Source organism: Polypterus senegalus, chromosome 13 (genome assembly GCF_016835505.1).
Source record: "Polypterus senegalus isolate Bchr_013 chromosome 13, ASM1683550v1, whole genome shotgun sequence".
In the NCBI taxonomy this organism is placed as follows: domain Eukaryota; kingdom Metazoa; phylum Chordata; class Cladistia; order Polypteriformes; family Polypteridae; genus Polypterus; species Polypterus senegalus.
Genome location: NC_053166.1, coordinates 155133521 through 155146982, shown reverse-complemented (window position 1 = coordinate 155146982; position 13462 = coordinate 155133521). Strand labels below are relative to the sequence as shown.

The 13462-nt window shown below is 41.2% G+C and overlaps 1 protein-coding gene across 1 annotated transcript in view; it reads left to right on the top strand.

Annotated features, from left to right (window-relative positions):
- Positions 1-2172: 2172 nt before the first annotated feature.
- Positions 2173-13462, top strand: part of pms2 (PMS1 homolog 2, mismatch repair system component) — a 36714-nt gene continuing 25424 nt past the window's right edge. Inside the window, exons 1-4 of the mRNA XM_039774970.1 lie at positions 2173-2311; positions 3062-3201; positions 6030-6116; positions 6233-6335. Of these exons, the coding sequence (XP_039630904.1) occupies positions 2298-2311; positions 3062-3201; positions 6030-6116; positions 6233-6335 (344 nt within the window). The 5' untranslated portion in view covers positions 2173-2297. The remainder of the gene's footprint in view (positions 2312-3061; positions 3202-6029; positions 6117-6232; positions 6336-13462) is intronic.

Sequence of the window (13462 nt, the reverse complement as noted above, 5' to 3'; positions counted from 1 at the left end):
TTCATGGCTGTTATGAGGATGACGATCAGCCATTGACATTTAAAGCAAAGAACGAATTAGGAAGATTGCATTTGATGAAAGCATGCAAAAAGTTTGGAATTTTCTTTAAAACTCAATTAATTTAAGCACTGATTGCTTTGCAGGACTGCATAACGTTTTTGTATAATGTCGTGCTGGTTATTATCCTGTGGTTAATATTCTTCATCCATCCATCCATTATCCAACCCGCTATTTCCTAACTACAGGATCACGGGGGTCTGCTGGAGCCAATCTCAACCAACACAGGGCACAAGGCAGGAAGCAAAACCCGGGCAGGGTGCCAGCCCACCGCAGGGCGAGCGCACACACACACACACACACACACACCAAGCACACACTAGGGACAATTTAGGATTGCCAGTGTACCTAACCTGCATGTCTTTGGACTGTGGGAGGAAACCGGACTACCCGGAGGAAACCCACACAGACACGGGGAGAACATGCAAACTCCACTCAGGGAGGACCCGGGAAGAGAACCCAGGTCTCCATACTGTGAGGCAGTTGGTGTAATGGTAGTGCCGCTGCCTCGCAGTAAGGAAACGTTGGGTTTGCCTCCCGGGTCTTCCATACCTGAAGTTTGCAAAGCTTTTTGAGTAGTGAGTCAAGCGCTATATAAATGCAAAGAATCTTTATATATGATACGCTACCTTGACTGTCCGTTTGTTTGTCCAGGACTTTAAATCACCTGTAGCTTGCAAATCGTTTGAACTATTGACCTGAAATGTGGTACATACACTACGTGACGTCTAATATCCGCTTTCAAGGTGACGATTGACCTCCAAGTTTATTCCTCTTTTTATTTTTATTTTATTTTATTGTAGAATCAACTCTCGGCAGCGGCCAGCAGGGCAGCAGTGTGGCGCATGCGTATGGGCGTTGTTCTCATCCCTACCATCTTCGCCATCACTTCACCTACTGTACCTCTTTATACCTGAAATAATTCTTGAGGCAGATTGAACACTTAAGTGCCAGCTTAAGTGAAAAATTAAAGAAAACTTACTAAGCAATTGCAACACAAACACTGACTTGATCAGTTTTAACGCGAACAGATGTCAACGAAAGAAGAGAAGCAGCGGGCTGCTATGGTGGAGAGAAGAAGAGCTGCTCAGGAAGCAGCAAGCGTATTAACCTCTGAGCAAATGAAACGTATATAGAAAAAGGATGAAAACTAGGAATGCTCAAGTCAAGTGTATTGCTGTTACTGGTTAATATTATACTTGATGATTTGTCGGATTCAAATTTTAAACATGTGGCGCAGGCAGCCGTGTGACGCATGCGTATGGGCGTTGTTCTCATCCCTACCATCTTCGCCATCACTTCACCTACCTCTTAGTAGGTTAATACTATACTTGATGATTTGTCGGATTCAAATTTTAAACATGTGGCGCTGGGACACCTGACCTCTATATACCTTCACAATAACTCAAACGTGATCCAAATTCAACGTATGTGTGCCGCCAGTTCCTTGTTTACAAAAGAAGTCATCGCTTTAAAACAAACCAGTGGTCCCTCAGTGTGCAGTAGATGTTGGACTCATGTGTGTTAGTCACTGTTATCACGTGTTACGGGTTTGTGTACTGATAGCTTTGATAGCATTGATGGTTCTTTATTATTCTGTTAAATGTATTTTGTGATGTGCCTGGGTCATATATGACCAAAATAGTTATTTTATTTCAAAAGGGAAACAAATATTACCGCTAATACTGTGCACTATTTTCTTTTTATGCACTTTGAGATGTGTCTAGGCCAGATATGAACAAAATGTTTATTTTTTTATTTCAAAAGTGGAAGAAAAGTATTGCTACTAACTCACATTCTTTTCAATTATAGCTTTTTATTGTTTTTATGCAGTTTTTGATATGCCTATGTCAGGGAAACAATTAATAAACATTACTTGTTTTACAGTACATTCATTTAAAATTTGTTTTTACATGCTGCTTTCCGGCAGCTGAAAATGTCTGGGCCAACTAAATTTCTTGGTTTGCAAAAAATCGACACAACTGACTTTGCAATTGAATAGCTTTGACCTATATTTTACTATTCACGATTTGACTCCATTTCCCAGAAAGCAACACGCCGGGTTCGCTTTCTTTGCGCAGGCGCACTTGGAAACAAACCCCTGTTGGCGGAAAATTTTGCAAACAGTTCTTTGCAAACGGGGCGGGCGCAGCGTTCTTCATGTTGACGTTGTGTCTGCCGGTGCCGCGTAGCCGATTCGACGTGCCATTATAGGAGTCGTTGCACATGTGTTAGCTCCGATGGAGTCGGACACGTGAGTTTTGTATTTATATTCCACCTAATTGTCAGCACGTCGCCCTTCATCCGTTTAAGATTCGCGAGGAGATGGAGTTAATCAGCGGCCCCGCTGAATGCGTCTACCCTGCACTGTAGAAAGGAGTTTTCCAGTTCATAAAATGAAACGATTTCTTACGTTGTGCACAGCAATACAGTACAGTACTTAAAAAAATCGCGTCCTGAACAGAAAAGTGTTACCTTAACTCGAGGGGCCTACTGTCTGTCACATATCATTATAGTGCTAGCCCGATATATTGTGATGACATTACAGTACGGCAGTGTAGAACAAGAAATTGTAACATTGAATTTCATTCAAACATTGGGGAGTTTGTGATCCTCCTTGATTATGTTATGTGACGGTTATGTGACAATCGAACTAAAGGCAAAATCGCGGGACAGGTGAGCCTATCCTAGCAGTCACAGGAGGTATGTCTGGAAAAATAATGGATGGATGAAGAATTGTCAGTTGATGGTTTAGCAGGTGGCATCACCTGGTCTCAGTTGTTGCACCCTGATGTGATTTCTAGTTGTTTTTTTCTCTCTGTTTTCCGATGGTTTCCCTGAATTAAACCAAAGATATGCTGTTGGTTGGCTCCAGTTTAGGATTTATTCCTGCTTACCAGCTACTGCTGTTGTGAGTCCGCACACCAGCTTCCTGCATCCCTAAATATGTGAAATCTGCTTTAGAAAATGAGCAGTGATTTATGTTTGAATATCGTTTTTCCAGGGTGGGCCCAGCCCAGGTCATCAAACCCATTGACCGTCAATCGGTGCATCAGATCTGCTCTGGACAGGTGGTCCTGAACTTGGCTACAGCTGTCAAGGAATTGGTGGAGAACAGCATTGATGCTGGTGCTACAAATATTGGTTTGTATGTTTTTTTCTGATTTTCCTCCCTGCTTATTGTAGTTACAGGTGTCCTGGCTGTGGAACGATAGGAATTTGAAAATTCTGAATCAGGAATTGTAAGCTGTTATCTTGTGGTTATGTTTACTTTTTTTGTTGAAATTGCCAAAAAAATTAACTTTTTGCTTTGATAACTAGGATTAAGTTTTCACTTTTTCTCGAGAAATGAACGGTTAGTGTTGCATCTTAGCATAACTTATGATGTGTGAAGTATGTGACTGTTGTTTTTATCCATGGTTTGTGTTTATTTTCCTTTTTGTTGTTGTTTTTGAAGTACTCATCACATTTTTCATGTATTTTCTGTTTTTATTAGAGGAGGTTGGGAGCATGTACTTTTTACAGGATTCAAACTGGTGCAGATCCCTAGCCTCAGGGCCACTACTGTTATGTTTATTTATTGTTTAGTGCTTATATACTGTATCTTTAGTACTAGGGTGTTGTAACATGTTCACTTTTATGGATGTAGTGAGAAGTCAAGCAAAATGACACCTTTCATTGGCTATCTAAAAAGATTACAATATGCAAGCTTTCAAGGGCAAATCAGGCTTCTTCTTCTTGCATATTGTAATCTTTTTAGTTAGCCCAGGGGTGCCCACAGTTTTTGGGCTTGCGAGCTACTTTCAAAGTGACCAGGTTGAAATGATCGACCTACAGTAAAAATTATATATATATATATATATATATATATAAAATATGAGTATACTTTATACATAAAATATATGTTGTTGTACCTTGCATAACTGAATAACCCTTATGGCACAATAACAATTCAATACATTTATGGTCACTACAGTATTTGGATTTAATAATCTTCATGTGGGAAAAGGCTGACTCGCATAAATAAGTAGATCTGAATAATGCAGTCAAGGAGGCAGCACATTTCCTCATGTCTGGGTACTTAAGTTCCAAAACTGTCCAAGAGCCCCAGACTTCAGCTGAATGTCATCCTGTAGTGTCAAAATCTCGTCCTCCGCTGTAGAGGAGTTTTAGGTGAAACAGTGTTGCAATTTTTGATGCGGGTGAATCACGTTCAACATCTTCCCTAAATGGATAGCACTTAAATGTAGCGATTGGCTCAAGTAAAGCTGAGTCTTGAAACCGTCTGTCAAAGTCAATCTGCTCTGTGTAGCGTATGCTGTCAAGTTGCACACACGCCTTCCATTGCGTCTCCAGCTCTGACGCGAGGTTTTGGATGTTCCCCAAATCAAGGCGCTTCAGCTTTAAGGACAGATGTTGCATTTTTCTTTTGAAAGCATTAACTGAGCTAATCATATTGACCATATTGGTTTTCTCTTTTCATTGCAGCTCTAAATTAAGCTCATTCAACATGTTGGTCAGATCGGGAAAAAAAAATGCCAAGTCTAGCGGCCATTGATCGTTATTAAGTTGCTTGTATTCTGCATGTTTAATGACAAGGAAAAACTCCTTTTTCTCCGGCCAGGGGTCTGGAAATCTCAGCAGGAATTTCTACCTAGCCGTCTGTCTCAACAAAGGCCTCTTTTATCATCTCTCCATCTTGGAAGGACTTGTTATGCTTAATGATCGAGTGACTCACCCGGAACGAAGCTTCGGTGTGTCTGCCTTTGCTTTTGAATTCAGCCGAGTGAAAAATGACGGCTTGTCCGATTAACTGCGATTTTAGTTCCCTCTCCTTTCTCTTTCTCAGATCGCTTTTCGGAAGGAAGTCAGCTTCGTAGTTTTTATGAACAGTTCGAAAGTGCCTTTCCACATTTTCCTTCTTTGGAATCGCAATGATAGATTGACAGATCAGACAAACGCACTTCGACTGTAACATTGTGAAAAAAAAAAAAATCCTCTTCAGATTCCACATCCAGCCCGTAACCAACAAATTTTTTTTTAAATCCCTTCTTTAGTCGATATAAATTGGAAGGCTAACTAGGTCACTTAGATAGCCGGAGTTTTGCAGTAGCTTGCGCGTTTGATCGTGAGTGCGAGATGACCAGTGTGTTAGAAGAGATCTCAGACTGGCCGCCCTGAATGTCAATCAAGTGGCAAATGTCATAGGGAGGAGTATATAGGGAGGACTAATGTTTAAAAAAATCTTTTTTTGAATGCAACACAATCTACCTGCACTTCATTTCCGATTTACTGGTTCATCGTGATTGACGCATTGGGCACCCCTGAGTTAGCCAATAAAAGGTGTCATTTTACTTGATTTCCCACTATACTGTATCTTTAAATGTTTCTCCATTCCTTGTATTTGTGGATCCAACAGCAAGTGGTGGTGACACCCTGATGTCACTACTGCTCGGCAGTGGCCCTTTGAGTTTGTTGGAGTATCTGTGAGGATTGCTCTTTTTTGTTTTGCTGTTTCTGACTTTCGTGTCTGTCCTTGGGTTTTGCTTATTGGATTTTGCCCTGGGTTACCTTTTTCATCACATCCTTTTCAGCCTGTACTTTTTGCCTTTTTTTTTTTGATACTTTCATTGATTTATTTTTCCATAATAACTGTTTGTAAAGATTCAAGTTGTGGATTGTCTCATCTAGCTGGGTGCTTTATGGTTCCTCTCGCCTAAAGGGGTATTTTTGTATAGTTTAGGAAAGGCCAGGGTTCCATTTTAGACCTGTGCAGGATGAAGCCTGCTTGTGGAGTTTGGGCCTGGACTGGCTAATGAAAGCCCTTGCCTGCTTTGTGGGGCCTTCACGAGACCTCACACTCTGTTTCGCCTTGTTTGTAATTCAAATATATAAGGAAAAGCAGTGAATATGATTGGTCAAGAGTCCAAATGGCGTATCAAGGGTGGATTTCATTTCATTTTTTTTTTCAGAAGTTAAACTGAAAGACTATGGTGTTGAACTTATTGAGGTCTCGGACAATGGAAGTGGTGTGCATGAGGATAATTTTGAAGGCTTAAGTGAGTAAACTCTTGAAGAGATCACGATCAGCAGTTCTTAACTGCAGATATCGATATGGTAAATATTTCAGGTTCCTTTATAATTTTTTCTTTAATTCTTTTTTTATCTTCCTTAGCTCTGAAGCATCACACGTCTAAGCTGCAGGAGTTTTCTGACCTTATTCACGTTGAGACGTTTGGGTTTAGAGGAGAGGCACTCAGCTCACTTTGCTCATTGAGGTACTCGTCTTTTCTTGTAAACTAGCCTAGAGGCTTTGGATTTAAACAAATACTTCATCCAGAAATGATTTAATTTTTTTACTTACCTGATGTATTTTGTAGTGGGGGTCGAGAAAATATGCTAAGCTCATGTTTTAATGCAGAATGAGAGAGAAGCATTTTATAAAATAGTGGACCGTTATATTGACCAACAACGACAACATTTATTTCTATAGCACATTTTCATACAAACAGTGTAGCTCAAAGTGCTTTACAGGATGAAGATTGAGAAAAAAGACAAAATAAATAAGAATTAAAATAAGGGAACACTAATTAACAAAGAATAAAAGTAAGGTCCAATGGCCAGGGAGGACAGAAAAAACAAAAAAACTCCAGATGGCTGGAGAGAAAAAATAAAATCTGCAGGGGTTCAGAGGCCAGGAGATCACCCAGACCCCTCTAGGCATTCTACCCAACATAAATGATCAGTCCTCATGGTATTCAGGGTTCTCATGGAAGAACTTGATGATGGTGGGTGGTCAAGTGGACTTCTGGCCTTTACTGTAGTCCATCAATGTAGGGACGTCACGGTGCTTTGATCAGGTGGAAGAGGTGCAGATCGCCACCACAGAACACCGGAAAAAGAACAGAAGAGAGAGTAGGGGTTAGTATGGATTTTGAATATGAATACCATGAATAGAAATGATAATTACAGTAGAGTCTCGCTTATCCTACCTTCACTTATCCAACATTCTGTATTATCCGACGTCCCACCAAAAAAACAAAAAAAAATGCATCAATCGGCAACAAGAACTGCAAGTTGCGAGCGTGAGCGTAGTCTATTTTTTGTTGCTCCCGACTCTACCGCAGCTAATTACAGTGGAACCTCGGTTTGCAAGCATAATTCGTTCTGGAAATGTGCTCGCAGTCCAACGCACTCGTACAGTATATCAATGCGAATTTCCCCATAAGAAATAATGGAAACTCAGATGATTCGTTCCACAACCCAAAACTATTCATATAAAAATGATTAATACAAAATGTAAAGTAAAAATAAATAAAGCAAATTAACCTGCACTTTACCTTTGAAAAGAATCATGGCTGGTGTGAGTGAGTTTCTAAACTCTTGTGGGATTCCACCCAACGGGACGACACGCGGAAGAGCAACCCGAAGCAATCGCAGTCTCCCAGCGCTGTAGCATTTCGCTATGAAGGCCAATCCGAAAAGATCGCGGACATGCTATAAGTGCCTGCCATCGATGGGTGATACAAGGAACAAGTTACATTATAAATGCGCAGGGCACAGTGTTACTTTCCCCCCGACCCTGCCTGACTGCTGTGTCTGTGTATAGGAGAATGGCAGATCCCGCTACAATAAATAACCGTGCTGTTGCTGTTTCAAGATGAATAACGCTGCTGTTGCTAAAAGTACTGAGACTTTGCTTTGAGTTTTCGGGTGCAAGACGGGGACTCGCACGTCACAGCACAAACACACACACACACGCAGTCACAACGCAGTAGTAAACAGTATACGCTCGTACGGATGTTGACTATATGAGTGACGGAGTTAAGGCTCTAGAAACTGCAATTAATTACATGAAGCAACAAGAAGAAGCTACAGGAATCGACATAATGATGCTGCAGAGATGGCGAGACTTGACAGCGAAGAAACAGCACTCGTCAGGAAAGCAGACTACGATCAAAAATGTCTTTAAATCATCACCGGACTGAACTTTTTAAGTACAGTACATACTGTATTCAACTCCAGACAATTCTGTAACTGTAAGTTCATTTTTTCAGTTAATTTATTCTGTTGTTTTGTTGTAAAACATGATTATTAGGTTCACAATGTGTAAAATTATAGCATAGTTTGACATTTAATAGGCTTTTTCTTAACACCTGCATTATCCAACATTTTCGCTTATTCAACGTTCTGCCGTTCCGTTTATGTCGGATAAGCAAGACTCTACTGTAATTGAATATACAGAGCATCAGGATTAAACTAAGATGGAGCTATGAGAAAGCCATGTTAAAGTAACGTGTTTTTAGCAGCTTTTTAAATTCCTATTGGCAGGCTATTCCAGATTTTAGGTGCTTAACAGCCTCACCACTTCTTTTAAGTTTAGCTCTTGGAATTCTAAGCAGACACTCATTTGAAGATCTAAGGTTGCGATTTGGAGTGTAAGGTGTAAGACATTCCGAAATATAAAATGAAGCAGATTATTTAAAGCTTTGTAAACTATAAGCAGGATTTTAAATGACACAGGTAACCAACGTAGTGACATCAAAACCGGACCAGTCCTGTCCAATGGCATACAGTGTGAAAACATCCATTGAAAAGGAAAAAAAAATGTAATTCTCATGTAAGTCGCGTTGCAAAATCGACACGTCTGGTATTCAGGTGCATTCTCAGAAAATGCGAAATACTATGAATACTTTCAGAAAACTCAACTGTGCAAAAGATCGACATGAAAGCTACAGGCTGGAGCTTTGAAGTCGTTTTCAAACTTAAAATGCACACCAGGGGGTTCAAAGTATATTATAAATAAATTATAAGTAAAAAGCAATACAAAATCCATGTTTCACCCTGTCCATTATGTAGTGTGCCTGGCCCATTTCCTACCTCGGTATTATACTAAGTACTATCTACATTACTTTCTCAGTTCCTCCAGCCTCAGTTCCTCCTGCCAGCTGAACCCTCGCCTTGACTTGCCTTCCCTTCCTTATCCGAGTTAAGAGGAGGTCTGTCAAGATGGAACATTTAACTCCTTGGCAGGAGTCACTTCCAGAGCTAGGAACACCACCTGCAAGTCCCAGAGCCACCCTACTAGAGCTGGGTTTATTAAGTCACCTTTCAGCCCTAAGCCCAAATATTCTTAAAGGGCCATGGCCATGTAGCCTGCCCGCCATAATAGACAGCCTTAGGCCATGTGTACAGTGGCAGAACTCTGATCTTTACTCAATCCGTTAGACGCCTGCCGCTGTCATCTCCATAGCTGTGTGTCCTTGGAGTAATTACTTCTGAGGCTCTCTTTAGAAATGCATCCTGCCACTCCCTAGTAGGTTTCTAACTAATCTCCTGACACAGCTCTATAGTGTTTACCTTCTTATGTAATAAATTGAAGTTGTGTATTTTAATAATACACCTTTGTTTGTCTTGGCGTCAGAGTGACATGTTGGTTGGAAGTGAAAGTAAGATTTTCATTGTGCTCTGTACACCTGACAATAGTACTATAGTGTCATGATTTTTAGTCACATTAAACAACTTTTGGGGTTTTGAAATATTTTTTTTAATATAGTATAATGTAAATTTATGGTGTCTGTTTTGCGGAGAGAGTGTCTACCTCTTCGAGAGGTTTGCTTACCTTGGCAGTGACATTCATGTGACTCTTCCTATGAAGTCAGTAGACGGATTGGGAGAGCATAGGGAGGTCATGAGGTCGCTGGGATGGGGTGTGTGATACATCCTTCTTTCAACAGTAATTCCTGCTGTGTAAGACCGGACGGTGTTAACAGTTGTTGATATTCTTCGTGACATTGTAAGTTGATGTTTTCATCTTCCGCATGATCAGCACCAACTGCTTCAGCAGTCTATTGATACACATTTAACCAATTTGTCTTGTAGTTGATGGACAATTTTTGCGTTAATTCATTTGACTTCATCGCTTCTCGGTGCTAGGATTGCCCGTGTACTCATTTTGTCTGTTGATAACCCTTTGTGATGAAATTCTTTAATAGGATTTGGACATACGTTTTCTTTTACTGGGAACTTAAAGTGAGGAAAACATAAAAACTTCTAAGAGCTGAGAGAGCAGGAACTGTGTCTGTCAAAAGCATTCACACGAGTGAGAGGTGAGAGGACCATCGGAGTGATTGAATATGGTTGAGAGGAGGGCGGGACTTGAAAAAATCTCTTGGCAATAGTCTCATCTCAAGATTTTCTTTTATAATAGAGAGATTATCGTGTCCTGTGGAGGCAAATCATCTTTCTTAAAGAACAGAACCAATATGAAGACATTCAGTGTAACTGCTTTATTGGAGAAAGGCATGAAGGAGCCATAACATGCTGACAAGCATTTCTGATTTATTAATCAAAGGCCCTTTATTTTATGACATAACTTAAGCAGGATATTGAAAAGGCACCAAATAACACTAGATAAGCATTATTTTGTATGTTAATTACCTCATGTGGTTTGTAGTGATGGCCGAATAAAATGTTTTTTTTGACTACTAACGTCATTTTTGGGTGGAGTTTTCTGCAGCAGAAACATTACTCCGTAACGGTCCAGTAAAATGATGAATCGTCTTCTTTATATCCTAGCCTAGATTTGACCTAATGTACTACACTCTTCTTAGCGGACATCGATACAAGCACTCTTAACAAAGAGAAATCCCATAAAACACTGCATACTTAATGTCGCTCCCTTGACATGACTTTAGTCTTCTTTAACCAATGACAGTAAGGCGTACCAACCTTGCAATAAGACAAAAACATCTTTTCCCAGACATGTTTTTCCTCTGGTCTGTGAGGACGAGCTTATTTAATGTCATGAGGAGGGTCAGGGGGCAAGCAGATCAAAATATGGGGTGGGTAGAGTGGTGATAGGTAAAAGCAAATCCTCAGAAACTATGTGACAATGAGACTCATGAGCCCATGCTGTCAGACTAACAAGTTTGAATGTGGTCAGGAATTACTGATTCCTTGGAACTCCATCCATCCATCCATCCATTATCCAACCCGCTATATCCTAACTACAGGGTCACGGGGGTCTGCTGGAGCCAATCCCAGCCAACACAGGGCGCAAGGCAGGAAGGCAGGGCGCACACGCAAGGGACAATTTTGAATCTCCAATGCACCTTACCTGCATGTCTTTGGATTGTGGGAGGAAACCGGAGCACCGGAGGAAACCCACGCAGACACGGGGAGAACATGCAAACTCCACGCAGGGAGGACCCGGGAAGCGAGCCCGGGTCTCCTAACTGCGAGGCAGCAACGCTACCCACTACGCCACCATGCCGCCCTCCCTTGGAACTCTTTCTTTGGAAAACATTCAAGTACAGAATAATCACCCTGTGAGTTAGGATTGCAAACCTCTTGAGGAGGTTCTGGAAGGGTGGCGTTTCCCTGTGAATAAGCAGGCCTCACGATTTTTGTTATTAAAGTATTACAGTAGTTATGCATTTGCTCAGTCATGAAATAAACATCCATTTGCTTGGCAGTGAGTGGCTCTGAAGCTGATCATCCTGACCCAGTAAAGTTTCATAAGGAGAAAGTCCTGATTTTCTGTTTGGGGTACCCCTTATGGCCATTAAAGGGTCACGACCAGGCCCGTCGCGACAAGGCAGGCAAACCAAGCAATTGCTTGGGGCCCCGAGCTGGCCTGGGGCCCCAAGACAACGACTGGTTAAGAATAAAATGCAGCGACAAACTGTGTGAGCGCCCCGTTGATAGTGAATGCAGTAAAGTGCAATGACACTGTTATCGGGATCCCCCTCAAGAGGGCCCCCCTCGCTGACAGCAGCCAGCCAACCACGCGATCTCTGCTGCCGGCAAAATACAAAACTTCCTCGGCAGTCATGAAGCGGAATTATGCTTCAGGAAGCCAAAAAAGAAAGAAGAGAAAGGAAGAGGAGGATAAGAAAAAACAAGAAAGTGGTAAGTGATAAATTACACACATAAAATAGCTCGACTTGTCTTGTACAAATGGTGCAATTTTGCAGCAGGTAGGCTAGCAGAAATATGTTTATGTATCATATATAAATGACATGACATTGCTATAGCTTTGTAATAGGTTTTGATGAAAGTGGCATAGCATGCTATACTAACTATTCCACTGTGATAATCTATTTAGGAAAACCACACAATAAATTCTGTGCATCAAACATTAGCTTGGGATGTTTTTAAGCATTGGTAGTCGACTCACAGCACTACTAATAATTAGTAAACATTTAATTATAATTTCATTGTTTGTTAACAGTAAAAAGTTTATTTATATAGCATGGATTTAGTTATTGTGCACTTTTTTAATGTATATTTGATTTTATGGTACAGTTGTGTTTTTTGCAAATGTTCAATTGTTGAAAATGTTTAAATTTTATGCACTTTATATGCAACAGCAGTATTTGCACTGTAAACCTTTTTTATTTCTATAAAGTGTGAGTGAATTTAAATTTTATGGCTATGCTGTGGTTCGTTTGCGTGCGTGCGTGCGTGCGTGCGGGGGGCCTCCATGTCCATTTTGCTTGGGGCCCCCAAATTCCTTTAAACGGCCCTGGTCACGACACAGCTTTTAGCCACTTTAGACCCGTCTCTGCACACACTGTTTGTTCCATGTTCATTCTTGATGATTCCATTTTTGCATTTCACTAGTCCAGCAGAATGCATCTGTAATGTGGAATTTGCTTTGTTTGAAGTCCCTTAGGCAAGTCCTTAATAACATCTCTCTATTATAACAAAAAACTTGGAAGGCTTGGAAGGAGACAAGACGTGATTTTCTCGGAGACACCTTAACATCCCGTGAGACAAAAGGACAGCTGATGTTGTCACGCTTGGGTCACAGATTTGCACAGAGACATGACATGACAAGTCAGATATAACAGTTCCGCTAGGAGCAGAGAGAGATAAAAGCAAACAATCAATTCCCAAACTGACAGGCGCTGCGCAAGGCTTATAAGTCGGCGGAGTACCGCGCGAGGCTTGTATTACGCGTTATAGTGCAAGGATAAGGAGCAATGTGTAGTCAGTGTTTCAGGGTTTGTGGTTTTCCCAGGGGCGTCTGTCTCTATTTGGGGCGCGATCAGCCCTCCAGCTCACAATGTATAGACTTTTAGATGTTCAAAGCAACGCGAGTGGCAGAGAAGTGAAGTGGCTGGCGTGCAGTGCGCCTATGGGTTTCGGAGTGGGCGAGCGAAGTGGACCGGGGGGTAAAGCCCCCTAGTTATTACAAAAGGAACTCCTTGGCCACTGACCAGCATGAATGTTAATCCAAACCATGGAGTTTTTTCCTATAGAAAGAACTTTATAACCACTGCAGAGTCTGCCATTCTACATGCTCCCATCTCCACCCTGTTAGAAAACCTATCCACAAACACCAGCTCATACTTGAACCCTGTTTGTTTTCTCATTTCGATAAAAGTCATTTGGCACA